Source organism: Bos indicus, chromosome 11 (assembly GCF_029378745.1).
Source record: "Bos indicus isolate NIAB-ARS_2022 breed Sahiwal x Tharparkar chromosome 11, NIAB-ARS_B.indTharparkar_mat_pri_1.0, whole genome shotgun sequence".
Lineage (NCBI taxonomy): Eukaryota > Metazoa > Chordata > Mammalia > Artiodactyla > Bovidae > Bos > Bos indicus.
Window position 1 is genome coordinate 19,421,280 of NC_091770.1, and position 24,781 is coordinate 19,446,060.

At 36.7% G+C, this 24,781-nt stretch overlaps 1 protein-coding gene across 4 annotated transcripts in view; it reads right to left on the bottom strand.

Annotated features, from left to right (window-relative positions):
- The window catches only part of HEATR5B (HEAT repeat containing 5B), a 102,520-nt gene that overhangs the window by 57,051 nt on the left and 20,688 nt on the right, over window positions 1–24,781 (bottom strand). For all 4 annotated transcript variants that reach the window (XM_019969989.2, XM_019969987.2, XM_019969988.2 and 1 more), the window contains 12 exons: window positions 21,955–22,110; window positions 21,243–21,493; window positions 19,156–19,267; window positions 17,131–17,283; window positions 15,988–16,087; window positions 15,524–15,633; window positions 14,532–14,695; window positions 13,635–13,810; window positions 11,069–11,174; window positions 9,347–9,537; window positions 6,279–6,438; window positions 1,950–2,139 (listed from right to left, as the gene is read on the bottom strand). In XM_019969989.2, coding sequence (XP_019825548.2) covers window positions 1,950–2,139; window positions 6,279–6,438; window positions 9,347–9,537; window positions 11,069–11,174; window positions 13,635–13,810; window positions 14,532–14,695; window positions 15,524–15,633; window positions 15,988–16,087; window positions 17,131–17,283; window positions 19,156–19,267; window positions 21,243–21,493; window positions 21,955–22,110 — 1,869 coding nt within the window. The remainder of the gene's footprint in view (window positions 1–1,949; window positions 2,140–6,278; window positions 6,439–9,346; window positions 9,538–11,068; window positions 11,175–13,634; window positions 13,811–14,531; window positions 14,696–15,523; window positions 15,634–15,987; window positions 16,088–17,130; window positions 17,284–19,155; window positions 19,268–21,242; window positions 21,494–21,954; window positions 22,111–24,781) is intronic.

The following is a 24,781-nucleotide window of genomic DNA, read 5'->3' on the forward strand; positions in this document are numbered from 1 at the left end:
AAATTCTGTAAAATATATACAAATGATTTCAAAACACAACAGTTTATGAATGACAATAATGCATCTTAGATTTACCTAGCTTTATATTTATCCTCTGATAAACTATATTGTCTTTTAAGCCTACCATTGTTTCCTTTGGAAGAGCCAGAACATTCCTTATTCTCTGGTTCTTTTTCAAATAACCGTACCACTTCTATGATAAAATAATGTCAAATCCTATTTTGCTAATAAGATTAACGGCAATTTTTAGGACAGATAGGAAAAATAAATTGTGTAGTATTACACACTGTCTAGATAAAAATATCTTAGCTGCCAAATATAAGTGACTTAAAATTTTTACCAATGCAAAAAAAATTTTTTTATATAAAGACCAAACAGGGCTTCCCTAATGGCTTAGTGGTAAAGAATCCACCTGCCAGCACAGGAGATATGGATTCAATCCCTGGGTCATGAAGATACCCGGAGATGGAAACAGCAACCTACTCCAGTATTCTTGCCTGGGAAATCCCACAGAGGACCCCGAAAACTACAATCCACAGGGTCGCAAAGAGTTGGACATGCCTTATGAGACTGAGCACACACACTCACCCAGAGACCAAACAAGGAAATCACAGAGTTACACAAGAGTCATATTCTAGTTTGACACACACAGGCCTCACCACCATATCAGACAGTACTTGGTAGACACCTACACTTAATCAAGGGCACATATTTATTCTCTCTACATACCTGTGATATTCACTGGAAGAAAGAAATATTGACCTTATCAAAGAGGACACCGAGATCAAGACAGAGACATGTATAAATCATATATTTTTCAATTCCTAGCATTCCTCAATATCCTTTGTTTTTTCACTTCCCTCTTTTTTTTAAAGTAACTATCTGAATGGAGGCAATGAAGCATAGTAGTTAAGAATGCAGGCAAACAGGCAAAGGAAATTTACCTGAGCTTGACCTCTGATTCCAACCACTCATTGGCGGGTGTGTGTGTGTGTGTGTCTCTATGTGTGTGCTCAGTTATGCATGGACTACAGCCTGTCAGGCTCCTCTGTCTATGAAATTTTCCCAGCAAGAACACTGGGGTGGGTTGCCACTTCCTTCTCCAGGGGATCTTCCCGAACCAGGGACTGAAGCTGCGTCTCCTGTGTCTCCTGCACTGGCAGGCGGTTTCTCTACCACTGTGCCACCTGGGAAGCCCTCACTGGCTATATAATATATATAAAATCTTGGGAAAGTGCTTAACCTTTCTCAGCCCCAGTAATTCATCTGTAAAATGGAGAGATATACCTTTATCAGGATTGCTGTTAGAATCAAATGAGATAATATATATAAAAAGCTAGACTCACTGAAAGATTTAATAAATAGTAGGGGGAAAAGAGAAAGCTCTGAAAGTAGCTCATATATTTTGCATAAATTCACAATAATTTTCTGACCTGAGTGTTTAAGTTAACCATTTGTAGAATTATTTCAGTGGAAGTACATGGTAAGAATTTGGGCCTTAGGATCACAAATCTGCTACTCCTCAGTTGAATGACTCAAGGCAAGTTACTTAACTTCTCTGAGTTTAATTCCTGAGAGAAAATAATATATTTCTTAAGAGTTAAAAAAACAAAAAAGTGAAGCTAGAGTCCATGAAGACAAGTAGATGGCACCTCAGGCCAAAGGAACTCCACTTTCACCTTTGACTTCATAGGGCTCCAAGTAACATTTTAGGTGTTTTTTCTGCTCAAAAGTTCAAAAAGCATCTTCATATCACAGTTTTCTTAAGGGGAGTAAATTAAATAGCACACATAAAAAGGAGAGCTCCGGGTATTCAGTAAATTGCCAGTGTATAACACACAGAAATGATTATTATAAGATTTCTTTAGGCAATGTGAAGGTAATATTCAGGAAGCTGAAAGACAGTTATTATCTGTGTAATCCCTTTAGCTTAAGATGAAGTTACTCACCTTGTAGTTCCGGTCCAACAGTAGTTATTATAGCACCCAAGCATCTCCCCAAACACTGATGAACTTCTGTATGTGAGGGTGGAACTGTCAACAGCAAGGTAAGAACTAGAGATAACGTTGGCTCTACGTATCCACGATACATTGGGCCACTAGAATCCACTATCAAAGCAAGCGAGTGAAGGGACCAAGTCTGGAATAAAATATAAGTCTATCTTATTGTAAACAGTATAGTCAACTGATATTTTAACTTGAATTTTCATAATACTAATAATTCATTTTTAATAAATAGAAATATTTTAAAATATATTCCTTAAATGAGTAAAGGTCAACACATAAGCTACTAGTAGCCATTGACCAAAGCAACCGATACACAAATGCTATGTTTAAAGTTCCTTTGCAGTGTGACTTTAAGTGTCAGGGAAAAAGTTTCATTGATGAACTCATTTCCTCTATTAAAATTACATGCATTTCACAACTCCCAAAAAGAGAAACTTATGTAATGAGAGTTTAATTTAGTGGATGCTAAAAGGACATCCGATATGGCTTTACAATTTTGCTAAGAAACTAGCCTGAAATAAAACCATGACCACACCAATGTTCTGTAGTACTCAGATCTATTTCTCAAGCAATGACATTCACATAACAGCTCTTCAAGTCACTGAATCTTTTCAAGCTCTAATTTATGTTTACTAAGCACAAATAATCTTAGTGGCTAACAGTATGTGCAAAATTAACCTGGAGCAATGTACTGTAATCAGCACAGGCTTAAGAAAATGAAAAATCCTTTAAACTGCCCACACCCACATGTTAAAGAAAGCACCTTTAAAAAACAAAAAACCTCTCCGCTTTATTACCAAATACACACTCTCAGACACCTCATTCAGTTCTCAATTCTTAAGAGATTTTACCTATACATATTTTTGAAGCCACAATGGATTGACTGAAGAGCAGTTAAAGGTCCTGCTTCATACAGTTCACACCTTGGGGATCTGGCTAGGTTTGGGCTCTCATTTCCTTCCTGTTCTCAGTAAAATCACCCTCTTCACCAGGGCTGAAGCCTCACCTTTTCCATGAGGTCTGCTTAGGACCCCACCACAGCCCAGGCGTTCTGCTGACTGAAGTGCTTCGGCACCACTGCTGCCGTCTGCCTCCTTCTCCAGTTTCTGAGCACCTCATTTATAGAACTCTCTTCGTAGGTTTTAAAACTCGAGTGCCTTGCCTGTAATAGGTTTGGGCTTTGCTGCAGTGAAGGAGCATGTACCAGGTAAGTGCAGGAGAGATGGAGGGTGTTGTTGGTTGGCCTTCCTAACTCAACTGCAGCCTTACTAGAAGCCTCTCTGTGTCAAGGAGAAGGATGCGGGGAGGCACCATCTATGCTGGGAAGCCTGGGCTGCAGCGTCGGGAAGGTTCTGAGTGGGTGTGTGGGCTGCCAGTCCACTTACAGAAGAGATGTGAAGGCCGTCTCAGCACCCCTTCTCTGGTCCCATTCCATGTCTACTCTCTTGGTCTTCAGGACACAGACAGCACGAGAAGCACAGACTATATCCTAACAGATAGGGAAACTGCCTTCTCCCTTTTTCTTTTGGTAAGTTAAAATCATCTGGTCCAATTTTCTCATTCCTCTCAGCGGAGAGGGAAACCAGTACCTTTTATTTTTGCTATTGGCATCTCCAAAGGAAAGCTGCACTCCTGAGCTGAGGACACAGAGGTCTCAATAGAGAAGTTTCCCAACTTGACAACGTGGTAGGAAAAAAAAATCCATACCTTACTTTCTACTACTTGTCAATCTACTCCAATCCTAGGGAATTAAGCAACCTGAGTTGGACAATTATGTATAGAAACCACACCTACTGAGAAAAGTAATCAGAATATAGCAGCTTGAGGGAGGAAGACCAGAAGACACATTTTGGAGAAAAAAATTAATAGAAGAAGAAAAGAGTATTTTAATAAAATTATTGCAAGGATTTTTAAGGCAATATAATTGAAGTACAAAGGAGAAGTGTTTTTAAAAAAAAAAAAAAAAAACACCCAGGATTTATATTAAATGTTCAGTAGAAAGCTAGAAAAAAAGAATAATTATTATTAAATACTGGAGAAGGGAAATGGCAACCCACTCCAGTCTTCTTGCCTGAGAAATCCCAAGGACAGAGGAGCCTGGCGAGCTACAGTCCATGGGGTCACGAAAGGGTTGGACATGACTGAGCAACTAAACAACAAATTATTAAATACAAAAATCATTACTTTTTCAATTAGAGGTTCAATTGGAAGATTATCTTGTAACACATAGTGAAAACACAAAAAATTTAAAATAATGAGGACAAAGACAAGAGGCTCAATACGCAAATAAGTACCAGAAACTGAAAAAGAAAAGATAAACTTATATGCAATCTGATGAAATTTCTAAGCTGCAAGGATAGAGGGAAAATGCTAGTAAACCAAAATGTAAGGTTATAAACATATAGACATAGTTCAGATAAGTTCCTCAGCAAAAGAAATAAAAAGCCAGGGGAAGAGACAGCTATGATGTCTATAAGCTCCATTATGTTAGAAATTTATTATCAATACATAAACCGAAGTCTTTTGGGAGTGGAAAATACATGCACAGCATAAAAGAAGAAAATGTATTTATCACTAAAGTTTTATATCTGGATATTCAAAGCCACACTGCAGAAAAACTTTACAGTATTTGTACATCAGTTAATTTGATAATTGGCTTATATGTTATCTTATACATCTTAAAGAACATATTTGAAAGCTTTTATAGATAGCTGATAAAAAACTGAGATGTTAATATCTGTGGAAATTTAACTCAGAAAATTAAGCTACTATGAGACTCTCACATGCAACATAAAAAATACCAAAACATTTATGAATAATGAAAAAAAAAGGACTGTGTGCCAGGAATAGTATATCCAACCAAATATCATTCAAATTTGAAGATTAAATAGAGTTCTTTTATTTCAGTTATGCAAGGAATCAAAAAACACGCCACTCAACAACCCTTCTCAAGATTATTATTGTTAAAGGAAGTTTTCCTATCAAGTAAAAACAAAGTAAGAACAGAGATCTCAACACAGGAGTTGAGGATACAAAAAAGAAACCACTATCCAACAATAAATCTCTAGTAATTACAGCTGAATACATGTATACAATAATTTGACCGTGAAGTATAATTTTTGAGTTAGGATTCTTAACACAGAAGAGACCTTACAGAAAACTGAAGAATGCTACCATACTATTCTTGTGCAGATGAGAACTGAAATAGCAGCTTTGAGGGAATGTATGTGATCTACATTATAGTAAAACATCATGTCATAGGAATGAATCATGTGAAGCAGTCACTTACAGGAGTGTGGTTTTAAGAAATTAAAGCAAGAGAGGGCTGAGAAAAAAATGAAGACAAAGGAAAGAAAATTAGCACCGACTCTTTGACATAAAAGAAGAAAGCAGCATCTTCTTAGGTAAAATAATTTTATAGTTCTATTCTTTTCTTGCAGACTACTGTGGAAACAGTGTTTAAAAAAAAAACAAAAAAACAGCATAGACCCTCTTAAGGGGCAAGATTATTTCATTTGTGCTTTTAGTTCTTTGGGGACGTTTGTGCTTTATAGCTGGAAACATTTTCCAAGAAGTCAAAGCAAACTAAGCCTGTAGACTAAGAAGCCTCTGGTGGATTCTGAATCCTTTTCTGATGGCGAAGGAACCCATCTATACACAGGCAATAATAGCAATCAAACTTGTCTCTTCTGTCATCATCTGAGTCCCAGTATGAAGCTGGCAAGTTGAAACCTACTGGATACTCGATATTTTTTGGTGCATTAGTGTGAAATGGCAAATCAAGAATCTAGGATATCTTCACACACATGAAGTTTTTGCCTCTTACTGTATTTAAATCTATATTTGTATAAAATATTTGAAAAGAAAGAAAAAACGAAATTCAAGGAGTACACTTGAAGACTCAACCCATGACCCTGTACCTGGGTTAGGGTACTAGAGGAAGAGAGAAAGAAAGGTTATTAAAAGAAATTTGATCAATCTACCAAATGTAAGGAAATACAAAGAAGAGGAAACATGTACCAAGGATAATAAATAATAAAAAGAAATGATGCTTCAAGGAATGTATGGAATGGGTCAAATTCCCAGAATAAGACAGACTTTAGGATTAGGTTCAAATACAAAATCCTGTTATACACTCATAAAACAAAATGAAAGAGAAAGACCCCAAGACATTTTCCCTAACAACTCATCAGAATCATTACCATTTTTTAGAAATAAATTTTCCTACAAGTAATATTTTCGTATTTCATAATAAAAAACTTGACATCCTACCTGGACTTCAGAGGATGTTCCATCCTGTGCCAGGGCCAACAAAATGCTGACACTGGTCTTCAGATGTTGTCCTGAGCCGATACCACCAACATAACGATGCAAACAGCCCAGAGCCAATGAGTGGCCGGTTCTGGACACAACATCTCGAGCTGACTTCAACCTGGAAAAGAGTCATGCTTCAGGGATTGTTTCTTCTCTTTCCCTATGGCAACAACAAGCTTATGAATCACACAATAAAAGGGATCTATTCTGGAAATCAAAAAAGATTACAATCATGATTACTTCTTTCTCTACTCATTAACAAACGTTAGAGACTTAATTTAAAATGGCTAAAATCACACATTTCACTGAATAAAAGCCTATTTTCACTTCAGAGAAAACATGAAAAAGAAACTACAACTTCAGAGTTTTTAATATTAATTATTCCTCAAAAATACAAGAGCCATTTGAAATATATTTTAACCACTGGTGCTTTCAATAAAAGACAAATAAGACAAAAAGACTATGACATAATCATGCACCAACATAGTTACTGTTAGAGAAGATGAAAATCCCACTAAGAACAAAGCTCCTAAAATAGCAAAGGAACCTAGAAAGCAACTTTGATTACATTTTAAAAACTGTATTCCTAAAAAAAAACCCAAACAAACTGTATTATGACTCTCAATAAATCATCCATAATTAAACTAATAAAAGTGAAATAAAGTCAAGGGATAAAAAACCATCCCAAGACTCTGGCTGGTTAGTTTGCCTATGGCAAAGAAAAATACAAATGCTGTCATGATAGAATAGACATTAGGAAATGCAGCGAAGAAAGACGTGAACTAAGTGCATCCAGAGCAGTACTTTTTTTTTTCGACCACACCACATGGCATGTAGGATCTTCCCTGACCAGAGATTGAACCTGATCCCTCCGCATTGCGATTGTGGAGTCTTAGCCACTGGACTACCAGGGAAATACTTTAGCAATATTTCTAATATATTATATCCTTGGATAAGGGGTCTTTATCTCTCTATACCTCAGTTTCTCCATCTGTAAAACAAAACATTATCATTACTCCTATATAGCAGTTGTTTTGAGGAATGAAAGAAGAATGAATGACACTGTGCATTCTAAAGCATTATACAGATTAGAAAGCTTCCTTCACAGAGTCACTTTTCAAAGTTCATGCCAGTGAGCTAAAATGAAACTTGAGCCAATTTTGTCAGTAATAATTATCTATTCAATAAAGTACATTATCTAAGATATAAGAATATACATTTCCCAGAGGTGTCAAAGTGAGAATGCTGCCCAATAATTATAACACTTTATGGAGATTTTAAGACAAATCCCAGTTTCAGATAAATGAAAATGTGAAAAAAAATGGGTAACTTCAAATCTATGTAATAATTAACTTTAGATCATAATAAATTATTTGGAAAAGCTAATGAAACTAAGCATTGAGAACACCTGCACACCATTAACCGGACAGGTATGAATATGAATGAAATGTCCTTGTGTTTCACCAGATTACGTATGAAACAGATACTCTGATAGGTACTGAAGACACATAAATTAAAACCGCTGGTAACTAAAGAAAAATTAACCATTCAAGAGTTTTCCAAAGAAATACATTCCAATTTTACCTATTAATAACAGAACACAAACCACAAAACAGGTGGTTAAGATTGGTTCTTTTAAAATATCTTTAACAAAAGTTGATTTCAGGATCAATGAGAGACACTTGAAAAAGGTAAAGCTAATCTATCACTAGAAAATAACTGAAGCCATCCTGCAGAAGACTAAGTGGGAATATTTTGACTGTATTCTTCCCACTTGTATTATCCTTAGTGAGTCAAGGGGTAACACTGGGGCATTATCCTCAACCCACCCGAGTTCCGAAAACACTTCTTTAGAATTACTACTTCACAACCACTGCTTCTCCCAACCTCTCTCTTGTTGATAATCACAATGTAGTTTAGTATAATTAATACTCAAGATATACCATACTTAAGAATGATTAGTTTATATTAATCAAATGTTAATTCCTAACCACTCTTGATTTTCAACTACTCTACTTACGTACTTGATTAACAACAAACAGTCACTAATAAACTGTATTTATCATCTTAATCACATTTATTTGGATCTCTGAGGTCACTCTTTTAAATGCCACAAAATTCTTTAAAGCTAATGCTAAATATATCCCGTTTCAGAAATAATTTAAGTAATGATAAACTTACCAACCTAGATAGCATATTAAAAAGTAGAGACATTATTTTGCCAACAAAGGTCCATCTAGTCAAGGCTATGGTTTTTCCAGTGGTCATTATGGATGTCAGAGTTGGACTACAAAGAAAACTGAGCGCTGAAGAATTGATGCTTTTGAACTGTGGTGTTGGAGAAGACTCTTGAGAGTCCCTTGGACTGCAAGGAGATCAAACCAGTCCATTCTGAAGGAGATTAGCCCTGGGATTTCTTTGGAGGGAATGATGCTGAAGCTGAAACTCCAGTACTTTGGCCACCTCATGCGAAGAGTTGACTCATTGGAAAAGACTCTGATGCTGGGGGGGATTGGGGGCAGGAGGAGAAGGGGACGACAGAGGATGAGAAGGCTGGATGGCATCACCGACTCGATGGACATGAGTCTGAGTGAACTCCAGGAGTTGGTGATGGACAGGGAGGCCTGGTGTGCTGCGATTCATGGGGTCGCAAAGAGTCAGACACGACTGAGCAACTGAACTAAACTGAACGATAAACTTAGTAATAGTTAGAAAAAGAATGGCTTGTCCAAAAAGTGAAATATTAACAGAAAGAACAATGGCAATGGTGGGGTGGGGGAGCAGAAATGAGAGAAAAGAACTTCAAAGCACCTCTTTGAGAGCCAAGTACACATAATTTAGAGAAACGTTTACTAACAACCCTCTTGATTCCATTATATAACATTCAAGAGCTGAAAAAGAAACCCACACCACATTGAAAGCATGTACCGTGTAGCAAATACATGGTCCAGTTAATAATAATTATGGATTATCTAAATGACATCATTGACTATGAGAGAAAATTACTTGGTGATAGGGAGACTCACTTGTCAAAGCTATATTGGGCCATTCTAGCAATAAAAGTTGCTTCTCCGACCACCTGAGCCATTCTTCCAAGAGCTTCCCCTGCTGCACATCGTAAGATGGGGTTTGGATTGTCCAGGGCCCCCATAACCAGTGTCAGAGCAGATTTACGAACTTCCTCTGGTCCTAAAGTACTTTTGTTTTCAGCGAGGCCCTATGGTTATTAAAAAAAAAAAAAAGGACTGCAATATTTGTAAATTAACATCTTCACACATTACTCTCTTCAGCCAGCTTTCCCATGCATATACTATGCTTAGAATTAACACCTTTTAAATTGACAGCAATCACTTTCCTAAACATGATTTCAGAACATGATACGTAACATAGTTGCAGCTGAATCAGCCCTAAAACCAACAATCCCTAGGAGTGTCTCTACCAAGGAAACATACTTAAAAGTTGTTTTTATGTATAAAGGACACTGTATTATTAAAACAACTGTTATTAACTGACTGAAATTTATCATTAAACTTTAAGGAAGGAAAAAGGCCTGATGAACATGAAACCCTGATACTTTATTATAAAAATGCCAGAGACGATAATTATGTCACAAAGAGTATATCCAGTAGATACTTAAAGACAAAATGAGGTTAAGAATAATCAGTAAATGAACGTCAGTTGCTCAGATGGTAAAGAATCTGCCTGTAATGCTGGAGACCCAGGTTCGATCCCTGGGTCGGGAAGATCCCCTGGAGGAGGGCATGACAACCCACTCCATTATTCATGCCTGGAGAATCCCATGGACAGAGGAGCCTGGTAGGCTACAGTCCACAGGGGTTGCAAAGAGTCAGACATGACTAAGTGACAAAACATGAATGCTGACAAAGTTTCTTCATCATACTAAAGGTTAATGTCTCTGGTTCTAGTTATACTTACTGTCCTGGAACTTAAATTTATTTATTTGCTATGCTATGCTATGCTAAGTCACTTCAGTCGTATCCGACTCTGTGTGACCCCATAGACGGCAGCCACCAGGCTCCCCCGTCCCTGGGATTCTCCAGGCAAGAACACTGGAGTGGGTTGCCATTTCCTTCTCCAATGCATGAAAGTGAAAAGTGAAAGCGAAGTCGCTCAGTCGTGTCCGACTCTTAGCGACCCCACGGATTGCAGCCTACCAGGCTCCTCCATCCATGGGATTTTCCAGGCAAGAGTACTGGAGTGGGGTGCCATTGCCTTCTCCGTAAATTTATTTATTTACTTGAGGCCAAAAATCTTTTAAGTCGTGCTGCCTAGGCAAAGTGTTAACTGCAGCAGAGCCTTTAGTGAGCACACCTATGAGTAAAAGTATACTGTACAGAAACATTACAGTTGTTTGCTAGCCTTCCAGCCACTGAGGGGAACCATGACCACCCCACTCCTTTTTAAAAAAACTCAGAGGTTGGTAGCTGACAGTCTCTAAAAAGGATGTATACTAATGATTATATAAATGGCACAAATCTTTTTTGCATAACTAATGCCTACATCCCTTTCCCTGAAGTTTACAAAATATGATTTAATTCATGCCCATTTAAACTCTTTACCTGTTGCCCTTTTATTTTAAAACAGTAATATCTTAATATTACCATATTATAGATTAACAACCTAATATTATAGATTATATAATAGTCTTGGTATGCCTGAATTACTATATTAAAGGTATGAGTTAAAATCTCAGTTTAGAACATTTACTATGTTTTAAAAGTAAATACCTTTAGTGCACTAAGTACAGCTGTAAAGATATTAAGCTGCACCGCCTGCTGGCGAACACCTTTGGCTTGTTTAACACATTCAGCAAAGTGATCCAACATCTGTAATCTATAATAGAATCAAGATTACATTAGCAATACTTTTTATTCAAATATGGCTCAAAAAACAGAGATAAGACACACTGTTTAACAAATAATGCCCCATTCTATCTCTTCTCTATTTTCATTCCCTGGTCTACAGTTCCCCCCTTCTTTGAATTAATAGACAAACATGAAACAACTAACTGGCACAACACAAGAGATTGATATTACGTTTCAATCAGCAAAATAAGGTCATAATCTGAGTCATCTTCAGTGTGCAACAAAGTAGATGCTCAAGGTTTCTTGAACAGAATAACCATCATTAGCTGTGCATCTCTGTGGAAGATTTTTAGGTTGGAAATTTAAAAATGTTCACACACAGAAGAAAATAGTACTTCATGCCCTGTTTTTGGAAGCTAATTGGGAGTTGTTTTTTTTTAAGATTTAGCTTGGTCACTTTTGTTAAATGTGAAAAATCAGAGGTGAATTGGTTGTTTCATTCTTTCATTTTTTAAAAATGAGACAGTTACCCCTCTTCCCCAAATCACAGCCATTTGAGACTATTCTGATTAAAGAGAATGAGGTCACACCAGATTCTCCTAAAAAGAAATAGAGTGGGGCAAAGGAATCTAGGGGAATTTCACTGGAAGGGTTTAAGCTCAATTATAAAAGGCCACAGGTCTCACGTCAAAGCATTCCTCAAAAACCCAATAGGAAGAAACCGTCTTTCCTCCAGGAGGTAACCCAGTCAGATGTTCTTAGAGGACACCTGTTCGGGCTGACATGCGCACACCTCTCTGACACTGACCCACATCTCTGGTGAGGAAGCAGGGCATTGTCCACATTGCTATCAGGCACACACCTAAGAAGATGTACATGTGTTCCAACACAGCCATCAAACATCGTGTGCCTATAACTGATCTCAAACCTGCAACTTAAAAAAAAGGGTTTCCCCTTCTATAAAGTATTTATTTCTTTTAATTTGAAAAATATCAAGAAAAAGTTACTACCTAGGAATAACCACTGAACATTTTTACATATATTAAAATCGAAATTGCAACACTTCTTGCCTTTTACATTCTTCATTTAACATTATATAATGAGCATTTGCTGATATCAAAACATTGTCTCTGTAAAACATACTTCAGCCTATCAACTTTCCATAATGTATTCACTGATTCCTCCATCCCTGGATATTTATGTTATATATTATATTTTTGATAGAATTATCTATTTTTACTTCATCTTGTTTCACAAAAGTGATTTAATAAAGTTAAGATAATCCTGGATTCTAGTTACAGCTTTCACAACTAGCTGTATAATTTTTGGCAAACCACAAGCTCTCAGACCTAGATTTCTCTAGTTTTAAAACAAGAACATTAAAATAGATGCTTCATAAGATTCTTTCACTTTTAAGTCTTTAACATTCACGTGGCAACCAAATGCTCTTGAAGATATCTGGATAAAGTAAAATTCCATATTTAAAATTCTCCCCTCAAGTTAAAAATTAATCAAGTAACCTACATATGTAAAGACATGCTATCTTTTCTATACAAATACAACAATGTTCTTGAGGCATAGTTTTTAAAACCTGAACTATCTGTGAAGATTTTACATTAATTCATTTTTAGTCCTTCTTCTGGGAAAATCAGTAAAAAGAAACTTTTAAGTATAAAACACCTAAAAGTTAAGTACAGTGTCTGTGGACATAAAGCATAGCAAACTAAAATGCTCCCATTAAGAAAAGAATCAATTCCTTTAGTGTTCCAAATTCCAGATTTTAACATCTGAAAAATGTTACATTAGGGAGTAGACTTCTCATTCATTTACTATCTCAATAACAAAATCAAAAAATTTAGAAAACTGCTGCCCCTAATTAAAGATACAGGCAAACATACTATGCCTTATAAACTGGCAAACAAATTACTACAATGAAAATTTTGTTGTATAAGACCTGGTCCACAATACAATAGTTATTAGATGCCAGAACATGGGCTCAAAACTGAAAAACAGTTTCAAATTATGTGGAGTCTGCATGCAATTTATGTTATTATGTTTGTGAGACTATTGTGTGAACTTTTTTTTTTTTGCATCCAGAATATATTTTGAAAACTTTTACACTGATACCAAAGACAGGCAGACACTACAAGAAAATTACAAATACAAATACTGACATAGAAATCTTGAACAAAATATAAGCAAACTATAGCAGAACATTAAAAGGTGTATATACTATGACCAAGTGGGATTTATTCCTGGAATTTGAGAATGGCTCAACAGACAAAAATTAATCAATGTAATATATCACCTTAATAGAATGAAGGAAAAAACCCCCAAATCATCTCAATTGATGCAATAAAAGAATGACTAAATTCCATATCTTTTCATAGTAAAAAGACTTAATGAATGAGAAATAGAAGGAAACTCATTGGCTGGGAAAATCTACTACTTAAAAATAATTTATATTTAACTATGACTTTATACTAACCGGTGTTTAAAAGAAACATGAGGAAACACTACACCAAAAAGAGCCACGGAAGCGTCAATGACCGAAACTCCAAGGGGAAGAGGCCCAGGCACAGCTTCTCCAGCAGGTATTCGTAAGTAAATGGAGGATGGGTCATGCTCCAAAGCCCCACTCCCAGATGCACTGTTTGGCTGGAGCTGCAAAAAGAGGACATAAAAATCATTCAAAATCTACTGTAGGAAATTCACTTACCAAGTACTGGGCATGAAGAGTAAAACAGAGGAGGAGAGAGAAAAGGTAATAATAAAACAACAGAATGATTAACTATGGAAATGTTTAAACAGAGAAAGATGTAATTTGGCTATCTAAAAAAGTCACAACAGTTGATATCATTTTTTTAAAAATCTTGTTCATTCTAAAACATTTTTATAGTACCCACCTTAAAATGTGTAAGCAAAATAACATCAGGAATAACTTAAACTCACAAAAAAAGTTTTTTAAAGTGACCTTTAGAAACTTTTTAAGAAGTACATATGAAATAATGTATTCAGTGGGCAAAAAAGGTTCTAAATCTTCAGTCTACTAAATTTTATTCCTCTCTAATCTGTCACAAAATAAACTAAACTGAAACAGAACACCAACAACCAAAAAGCTACTCAAAACCGATCTTTGCAAAAGCAGCCACAGGATACCTAAATACACAGACTATCAAATAAAGACAACTCACCCAATTCTAACTATTGCTGCTTACCTTTTCTCCTTATTTATCCACCACTAAGAAGATATTTTTAAATGTCTTAAGAAAGACAAATGAAAAGTAAACCTTAGTCTACAATATTTTCTTTTTAAATGACAATGTATACTAGTACCATTGTTTATCAATCAACCTAGTAATCATTTCAATGTATAGTTTACTACCTGGTCTTCAATTGATTTATGATCAGTTTCCTGAAGCCAGGACCCTAGTAGAACACTATCATCATAGTGGCAGAGGGATCTGAGGAGGGAAGTAGTTGTGTTGGCTGAGTTGTCAGTCAAAGTGAATTCTGCCACCAGTTCTCTAAGAAGTGCATTGAAAGAGCCTAAAAAACAGAACTTCAGATCAGATGAAAAATAATACTTTTTAAGAAGATGACAATCATTACCTACAAAGAGCAGCAGTATGTTCAACAGGAGTAAAATAATTAAATCCCCATTTCCTTTTTTTACAAATCAGTATTAAATGTTTCATTGCTAGTTTTAATACACAATAATGGCACTTCTTCATTATTGTATTGTGCCTTTTAGTCCAAATTATTTAAATAAACAACTCAAATTCAGGAAAAGTTCTTTATTTTAAATATGTTAAATATGATTATTATTTACTATTAATTACTCAATGATGTACAAACACTGAACCAGAGCATATAAAAATTCTCAGGCATGGTTGCACCGGGATATTAACATTTTATATGACATTTAACTTCTGCAACAGTACATTAATATTCTCCCTTCAGATTCCTAAATTATTGGCTATATCATAATAGTTAAGATAGTCATCAAAAGCACAGACTCTGAATATGAACCAGCTGGGTTTGAATCCAAGCTCTGCTACCACCTCCCAGACCCGTGCAAGCTACACAACCTCTAAGTACCCAAGATTCTTCACCTTTAAACAAAGCTATATTTTAGCCTCATAAGGTCTGTGGTTAGAGTCAAAGACACCAATACTTATAAAGGGCTTAGGCTGGGACCTGGAACACAGCAGTGCTCAACAAGTGTTAGCTACTCTGTATGATGAAAAGAAAAATGGTGGCCTTCCTTTGCACAGTGAGGCAGCGAGGTAGCCAGGGTGAGAACTCTACGATATTGTGAAGAGCTGGAAAGGCATAATGAAGAATTTTTATTAAACATCCACAAATTTTACTTACCTTCATAAGTTTTTGGAGGTAACAATGCCAAGATATCATAAAGCCTTAAACGGACCATGGCAGCACTAGCTTTCAGATGAGCTCCATGGGCTTTAATTACAGAGGGAATGCTAAAATGTCAAAAGTATAATTTGTATCAGCTTATTAGAATAAGCAGTATTTACAAACATTCTTTCCCAGTCAAATCAAAGTGATATCCAGATGACATTCAGACAATATCAATGTACTGTCAAAGTACACTGGTAATTAGTATGTTTTTGTTTTAGTTTATTTTGTGACTTTTAATGTTAGTAACAGAAACACTATAAAACACAATTCTATTTCAATCTATACTACTATAATTTTTAAAATCACTTTACATAAAGTTTAGTACATTTTCTATATGACAGTACAGGGAATTACAAAACATGGCAATTTTTAAATATACAAAATTGGATGTTAATGTGTTCTAATTGCCTACTTACTGTGACATCATAGTCATGGCACATTCAATAGGGGTCATCAATTTTCTAATCACATCTTCAGTTAGGAGTTCAGGGCAATGTGCAACAAAACTCCTCATTGCTAGATAAAAATTTTAAAAAGACTGATTTGAAACAGCTTTTGTGAAGATGAACAATTTATAAAGTTATATAAAGGCTCCTAAAATTTTTAATTATTACAAAACATCAGGTTCTAAAACAAGGTCAAACCAAAAGAAGAACCAACTGCAACGACAGAGAAAACTCATTAGAAAAGGCTAAGAGTGGACAACAGAAACAGAGGAAGGGAAGATGTCTCTTAAGATTTCCATGAGCAAGAATTCAGAGGTCTATGACTCCATGTGAATTCAGATGACTGAAAAAGAAAGCTGTTTCAGAAGAGAACCAGGAGTGGACATAATGCCCCAGTGAGCAGAAGTATCTTTGTTGGCTTAGTAGTAGAGCTACCATCTCTCAGATATATGGGAACAAAACTGACACTCTGCCCCCGTGTTTATGGTTAAGTGCATATCCATCTCCCACAGTTTGGAAAAAGAAGTACTTTTCATCTTCAAATAAAGTAAGAAAACATAAAAGGATAGTCACTCAGTGTAATTTTAGTTCCCAAATAAAACAAAACTTGAGCCTTTCCTATAAGTTGCTGACTCCCAAACAAAAACAACTTTATTTCACACTTCTTGAAAATGCTGATATCTAAAAAATGTATCAACTTTTGCAGATCTGATAGGAGAAAACAGCTATTTGTATGAAAAGACTAACTGTAAACTCAGTAAACTTGGTAATCCTGAGTTTCTTTTTCCTTTAAATAAGCACTGGGTTTTTTTACATGATGACTCAGTGCTTCTTCAGGTGGAAGACTGCAGGAACTGGCAATTAAGAGGCCTGGATTCTAGCTCCTGTTTGATCACAAACTCTAACCTCCTTTTCAAAGACTTACCTTCATTTTTATTACAAAATTAGTAAACTGGTATAGATTATTTACAAAGTTTTTTTTCCTAAATGTAAAAGTCTACAAACTCATCATTATATATCAAAATAAAAAACTGAAGCAATGATTTACCTTCACTTCACAAATATTTTAGTAAGAAAATAATAGTGTGCAAGTGCAATCCCTTCAGTTCTTACCACATAAAGCTCCAGCACGACCTTCCAATGTTACCTGCCAGGTAAAAGAATCGCCTCGGGCCTTCTCAGCCTCCAATTCCTTTAAAGAACGAGGGAAAACGTTTCGCCACAATAACAACATCTTGGGTAGATGGTAACGAACAACAGACGGTCCTAAACAAGAAAATGGGAATACAAAACCATACTATATATAACACTACAAAAAAAAAAAAAAAATCATAGAAAAGAGCCTCAAATAAGCTTTAACAATAATTCTTATCTCTATCTTAATCTCTAACATTTTCAAAATGTTTTTTGTTCTGTAAGTGAAATATATACCTATTGAAGCACAGTAAAATTCATCTAGAAACTAACAATATTTATAGCATCCAACATAAAATAAATCCACAAAATGTCATCTAAAAGAAATTACTCAAATATATTTAGAATGACAGATTACATTCTATCAACAATAAAGTTATCTGGGGCTGCAGTCCAGGGGGTCGCTAGGAGTTGGACACGACTGAGCGACTTCACTTTCACTTTTCACTTTCATGCATTGGAGGCGGAAATGGCAACCCACTCCAGTGTTCTTGCCTGGAGAATCCCATGGACAGAGGAGCCTGGTGGGCTGCTGTCTATGGGGTCGCACAGAGTTGGACATGACTGAAGCGACTTAGCAGCAGCAGCAGCAGGGACATATTTCATGATATCTTTTCTATAAACACATATGTATATAAACATACACACCCGTTCCTAAACACATACATATAAATATTTACTACTCCATTTTAAGGGCAATGTATATGGTTAATTTTCATGGAGTAGTATATTTAAAAGTAGGAACCTATATTTATACTGCTAAGGAATTCATTTAATATACCACATAACATACTTAACATAATGTTCTGGAAAAAAGTTACCACTTATTATCTTCTTTAGAAAACCAGATCAAGGTTCAATTCTCAAAAGGTAGATGAATCAAGCAGTTAGCAACTTTGTAGTTAGTACACACACATACTTTTTATAGTAGAAGTCGAAAATATGAAGTAAAACGTGGACACACCTTATTACAATGATAACATATTGATACCATATATTATCACAATGATAACAGGTACTTCTGTTCTATGTATAATGCTAAACTTTATCTGCATCTTAGATCTGTCATAACAATTAGGACTGCTGCTGCTGCTGCTGCTGCTAAGTCGCTTCAGTCGTGTCCGACTCTGTGCGACCCCATAGACGGCAGCCTACCAGGCTCCCCGTCCCTGGGATTCTCCAGGCAAGAACACTGGAGGGGGTTGCCATTTCCTTCTCCAGTGCAGGAAAGTGAAAAGTGAAAGTGAAGCCGCTCAGTCGTGCCCGACTCTTAGCGACCCCATGGACTGCAGCCCACCAGGCTCCTCCATCCATGGGATTTTCCAGGCAAGAGTTCTAGAGTGGGGTGCCATCGCCTTCTCTGAACAATTAGGACAGTGAAGTGCAAAAGAATATCCCAAGGATGTAACGCCAACAAGAGATATTGTTTACTGTGTGACTTTATCATCCTACTAAAATCACGTCACTAGCCTTCACTTTGGGCACGGAATATCTCGTTTCTTTTAATAGGCTAATCAGTTAGACCATGGCTATTCTGATAGTAAAGGTGAAAGTGGCTCAGTTGGTAAAGAATCCATCTGCAATGTGTGAGACCTGGGTTCGATCCCTGGGTTGGGAAGATCCCCTGGAGAAGAGAAAGGATACCAACCCCAGCTCCAGTATTATGTCCTAGGGAATTCCATGGAATATACGACTGTATATGGGGTTGCAAAGAGTCAGACACAACAGAGTGACTTTCGCTTTCTCATTCAGTTCAGTTCAGTCGCTAAGTGTACATAAACAGATATTACCGAAAAATCTCATAGCAAATGATGAGAAAAACATCATTATCCTTTTATAGCCTCATTCAAAGTCTAGGATGTGAAGTTGAATACTTTTAAACTTTCTTTACAGTCTACTGACAGTTACAGAATAAGACAAAATCCTACTCAGTTATAGCTGTACCTAAAGTCATGAGTGCTCCAAGTAAGAGCCATCCAGCTTGGGTGCGCTGTAAAGACAGCCTGCTATTTTGGGCAGCAGTTCGTAAGAGATCTTCAGCAATACTAACAACCATCTGCAAGAGAGGTTTAGAACTGGATTTTAATTTAAACAAGTTAACAAGATCAAAAAAGAAAATACATAGCTAGTATGCTTTTATTCAAAAAGAATTTGTCCTTTTTTTGTTGTTGTTGCTGTTAACATGCTTTTAAAGAGGCAACATCAGTACCTAATCAATCCCAATTGCACTGCTGACTCAGAGAAGACCCACAACAGCACAGTGGTTAAGAATATGACTTCCAGAGCCAAGATGCCCGAGTTCATATCCCAGCTTTGTCATTTCCTAGCTTTTTGACCTAGAATAACTCCATCTCTATGCCTCATTGCTAAAATAGGAATAATAGGAGAACCAACGTCACTCACGTGCGGATTAAATAAGTTAATACAGGAAAGCACCCAGAATGGTGCTGATCCATGTAGTCACTTAATAAATGCTATAAGTAGTGACACTGTAAACCTACACTTCAAGATTTGTGGAACTCTTATTATAAGTTTGTCATTAAGCTAATCTTAAGGTGCTTACAGTCTTAGAAAAGACACAGGAGAAAAGGGAAGTAACAAACAGCATACAATCAAACGACAGAATAATAGGACAGATGCAGTGGTCAGCAAAGAGAAAGGCTACCACAGACTGAGTAGCTCTGAAGGTATTTCATGGAAGAGATGAAACTTGAATTGGGCTTCTAAAAAAAGCAGCTAAGTCTGGTGCAGGTGAACAAGAGGAGGGATGAAATTCTAATGTAAGATGTTAGCATAAGCAAAGACACGGAGGCTGAAGAAAAGCTTGGAAAGAAAGCAATGTGGCTAGTCTGACGAGTGCAATAAGAAACTAGAATGAAAGGAAAGAATTAAGGCAAATTATGAAGGTACAAGTTTAGCAGACAGAGGTGATTATATTTTATTCTCTGATCCTGCATAGTCTCTAAGGGTCTTTGAGCACATAAAAAATATGAAATATAAAATACGGAAGAGATGGGAGAAAAAGACTCCAAAGAAGGAAAATCAGTAGGAGACAAGCATTTGGCAAAGGGAGATGGAAGCCCAGGTTTGAGTAGTAGCTATCCAAGTCACAAAAATGAATGGACATGGGCCGAGTAACCCAGAGAAAAAAAAAATTAAAAATTTAGCCCAATATAAAATTGCAAATAATACTTATATAAACACTTATATTCCTAACAAGAAAATCTTCATAATAGTATACAGTATAGCAGAAAGAAAGGTGAAAAAAAGGTAAGTGATTCACAACAGCTATTCAATTTTACTAAGCATTACCAAAATGCTAACTATGGCAACAGCACATTCTCTTGACATTTTGAATATAGCAGCATGAATTATATTTCTAAAACTCCAAAGAAAAGCTCTGATTTCTAAAGAATCAGTATAAGGTTTTTTAAATATCTAAAATAAATCATAAAATGATATTACACCCAGACAAAACCTATTATTCCTGTAACAGAAGTAAGTATCAAATTTTAATTAGGGTCTGTCAACTCCATATGGGCTTCCCTGGTAGCTCAACTGGTAAAGAATCCACCTGCAATGCAGGAGGCCCCGGTTCAATTCGTGGTCGGGAAGATCCCCTGGAGAAGTGATAGGCTACCCACTCCAGTATTCACTGACTTCCCGGGTGGCTCAGATGATAAAGAATCTGCCTGCAATGTGGGAGACCTGGGCTCAATCCCTGGGTTGGGAAGATCCTCTGGAGGAGGGTATGGCAATCCACTCCAGTATTCTTGCCTGGAGAATCCCCATGGACAGAGGAGCCTGGCGGGCTACAGTCCACGGGGTCACAAAGAGTCGGACACGACTGAGCGACTAAGGACAGTACAGCATGGCATAACTCCATATAAGCAGAATACTATGTCACTCATTATCACAGTAAAACTGTTTTTGTTTGATCATCCAGTTCAACATCAAACACAGAGGTATTCCAATGAAGACTAAATAAAGCCCATGGGTTAGCACTTAGTATTCTAGGATCTTTGTCATACCTTTCCCTTGGCATGAGGAATGCCCAAAGGACACTGATGAACTCCACCTAACAAAGCAGCCATTGCAAAACTGTATCCACTAACAGCTTCTGGCGAGGTTTTTAAGCTGTTGAGCCGTTCTGCACATCTGTCTAGAAATGGCGTCAGCTGGAAAGGTAACGCCACAGCCACACAGCGCAAACACCAGGCAGCAGCCAGGCGAGCTGCCATGCTTGGATGGAGAAGCACTGAGGTCACAGTCTCCAAAAGGCCTAAAAAAATATTCAAAATTACTCCTTAATGAAGTCACACAATTTAATGAGTTAAAAGACTATGTATAACACCACCATTAATATTGTGTTACAATTTTACACAGATACGTTGAGAACTGCTGCCAAAAAACACACACATCTCAACTCATAAACAGGTAAGTACTTTAAAGGAAAGTTTTCTACAAAGAACATAGTACAATTATATCCAATGAATTATAAAATGCTGATTATTCAATAAAGTTTAGAAACAAAACTACCATGACTGTTTGTCTCTCAAAGCATTATTTTAGTATTTAATTCAAGATTCATTATCACAGTGAATCCTAAATAAAACCCAACTTTTAATGGATGATTTAAACTGCTAATTACCATGTTAAGCAACCAATTGGGAGTGTATCAATCACTCCTATGACTTTTAAAAATATTGAAAAAATATTCCAGCCTATAAGTGAACAGCACACCTATAGATGCTTCCTGAATAAGAGGGGACGCGGTGGCATTCAGGCTCTGCACCAGGCTCCCGAGCTCCTGCAGGGCACAGACCATCACATGCTGGCTTGCCGCAATGTCTGCTGCTCCAGACTTGTTCTCCCCACTAGTGTCATTCACTACCGCTTCTGGAAGCACAAAATCAGGTACGGAATGTAGGTGAATTAAACCATGATATAATTTTTTGATCTAAACAAGTTTATGTTTTTAAATTATACAAGCTGAATGCCTGTTAAGCACTGTATTTGTATCCCTAATAATTCAGTTCAGTTCAGTTGCTCAGTAGTATCCGACTCTTTGCAACCCCATGAATCGCAGCATGACAGGCCTCCCTGTCCATCACCAACTCCCGGAGTTCATTCAAACTCATGTCCATCAAGTTGGTGATACCATCCAACCATCTCATCCTCTGCCATCCCCTTCTCCTCCTGCCCCCAATCCCTCCCAGCATCAGAGTCTTTTCCAGTGAGTCAACTCTTCACATGAGGTGGCCAAAGTACTGGAGTTTCAGCTTTTGCATCATTCCTTCCAAAGAACACCCAGGACTGATTTCCTTTAGGATGGACTGGTTGGATCTTCTTGCAGTCCAAAGGACTCTCAAGAGTCTTCTCCAACACCACAGTTCAAAAGCATCAATTCTTCGGTGCTCAGCTTTCTTCACAGTCCAACTCTCACATCCATACATGACTACTGGAAAAACAATAGCCTTGACTAGACGGACCTTTGTTGGCAAAGTAATGTCTCTGCTTTTGAATATGCTATCTAGGTTGGTCATAACTTTCCTTCCAAGGAGTAAGCATCTTTTAATTTCATGGCTACAATCACCATCTGCAGTGATTTTGGAGCCCAAAAAAATAAAGTCTGACACTGTTTCCCCATCTATTTCCCATGAAGTGATGGGACCAGATGCCATGATCTTCAGCAAAACGTGAACTGTGAACTTCCAGATGTTCACGCTGGATTTAGAAAAGGCAGAGGAACCAGAGATCAAATTGCCAACATCCGCTGGATCATGGAAAAAGCAAGAGAGTTCCAGAAAAACATCTATTTCTGCTTCATTGACTATGCCAAAGCCTTTGTGTGGATCACAATAAACTGTGGAAAATTCTGAAAGAGATGGGAATACCAGACCACCTGACCTGCCTCTTGAGAAATTTGTATGCAGGTCAGGAAGCAACAGTTAGAACTGGACATGGAACAACAGACTGGTTCCAAATAGGAAAATGAGTACGTCAAGGCTGTATACTGTCACCCTGCTTATTTAACTTATACGCAGAGTACATCATATAAGTTAAATATACGGGCTGGAAGAAGCACAAGCTGGAATCAAGATTGCCGGGAGAAATATCAATAACCTCACATATCCAGATGACACCACCCTTATGGCAGAAAGTGAAGAGGAACTCAAAAGCCTCTTGATGAAAGTGAAAGTGGAGAGTGAAAAAGTTGGCTTAAAGCTCAACATTCAGAAAACTAAGATCTCTAATAATTAGGAAAACACAAATCAAAATTACAATGATAAAAAAATCAATGATGCCCCTAGTACACATTCAGTAAACATTAGGAGCTATTATTGTTACTTTATCATTATCACCGCTATTTTAAGAGCTGCAATGTGTTGGTAGCATCATTGTCAAATTACAGACGAGAAAGAGTATCTATAAAGAGGGTGACTTTAGAATTTCTTACTGGGATGTTCCTCAAAGTTTCCATTAATGTTTTTGAGCCTTTCCCCCATCTTTTAGCTTCCAATACAATTGATATGTATTTAATCATGAAACAACTAAAAACTCCTTGTCAAATTACTGATTAAGACTATATCCTGGCCCATAAATTCCAGATACATAGCACTGTGTTTAATTTTTTTACCATTTTAAAAATCAAGTGACTAATCAATCTATGACCTTAAGACTCTAAAATGACAGTAACAAACTTTCTTATCTTATTTACATTCATTATGAATTAACAGGCTATAAAATATAGAATAATAGGAAATAACAGATTAATACATTATGGACTAAAATTAAACATCTCTTTTCTCCTTAGATACTTCTGGACTTGGAAACGCATGGACTCTTTCTTTTGGTTACTAAATTAGAAGTTCCCTAAACAAGTGTTATCTGTGTGGCTTGCTATTTTACTCCCAGCATTTGGCAGTGTTTTTGGCACTCAAACATTTCTTCAATGAATCAACAAACAAATATCTTCAAAGTTGTGAATCTAGGACAGATTACTACTTTAACATATCTAACAATACCTCATTTGAACATCTTTTAATTCCTAACTTTCAGTTAGTCCATTTAAAATATGATTTACCTAGTAAGCTACTAACTATAACAAAAAAATTCACTTTCATTAATTTTATAAGAATTAATTCTCTAAATATAAAGTCCTAGATATTATACAGTCATTAAATTCTTATTTCTAAAGATATCTGTTAGGCAATATAATTTTCTTGATTAATGTATATATTCTGTAATGTATAATCACTGCAGATGGTGATTGCAGCCATGAAATTAAAAGATGCTTACTCCTTCGGAGGAAAGTTATGACCAACCTAGATAGCATATTCAAAAGCAGAGACCTTACTTTGCCAACAAAGGTCCGTCTAGTCAAGGCTATGGTTTTTCCAGTGGTCATGTATGGATGTGAGAGTTGGACTGTGAAGAAGGCTGAGCGCTGAAGAATTGATGCTTTGGAACTGTGGTGTTGGAGAAGACTCTTGAGAGTCCCTTGGACTGCAAGGAGATCCAACCAGTCCATTCTAAAGGAGATCGGTCCTGGGTGTTCTCTGGAAGG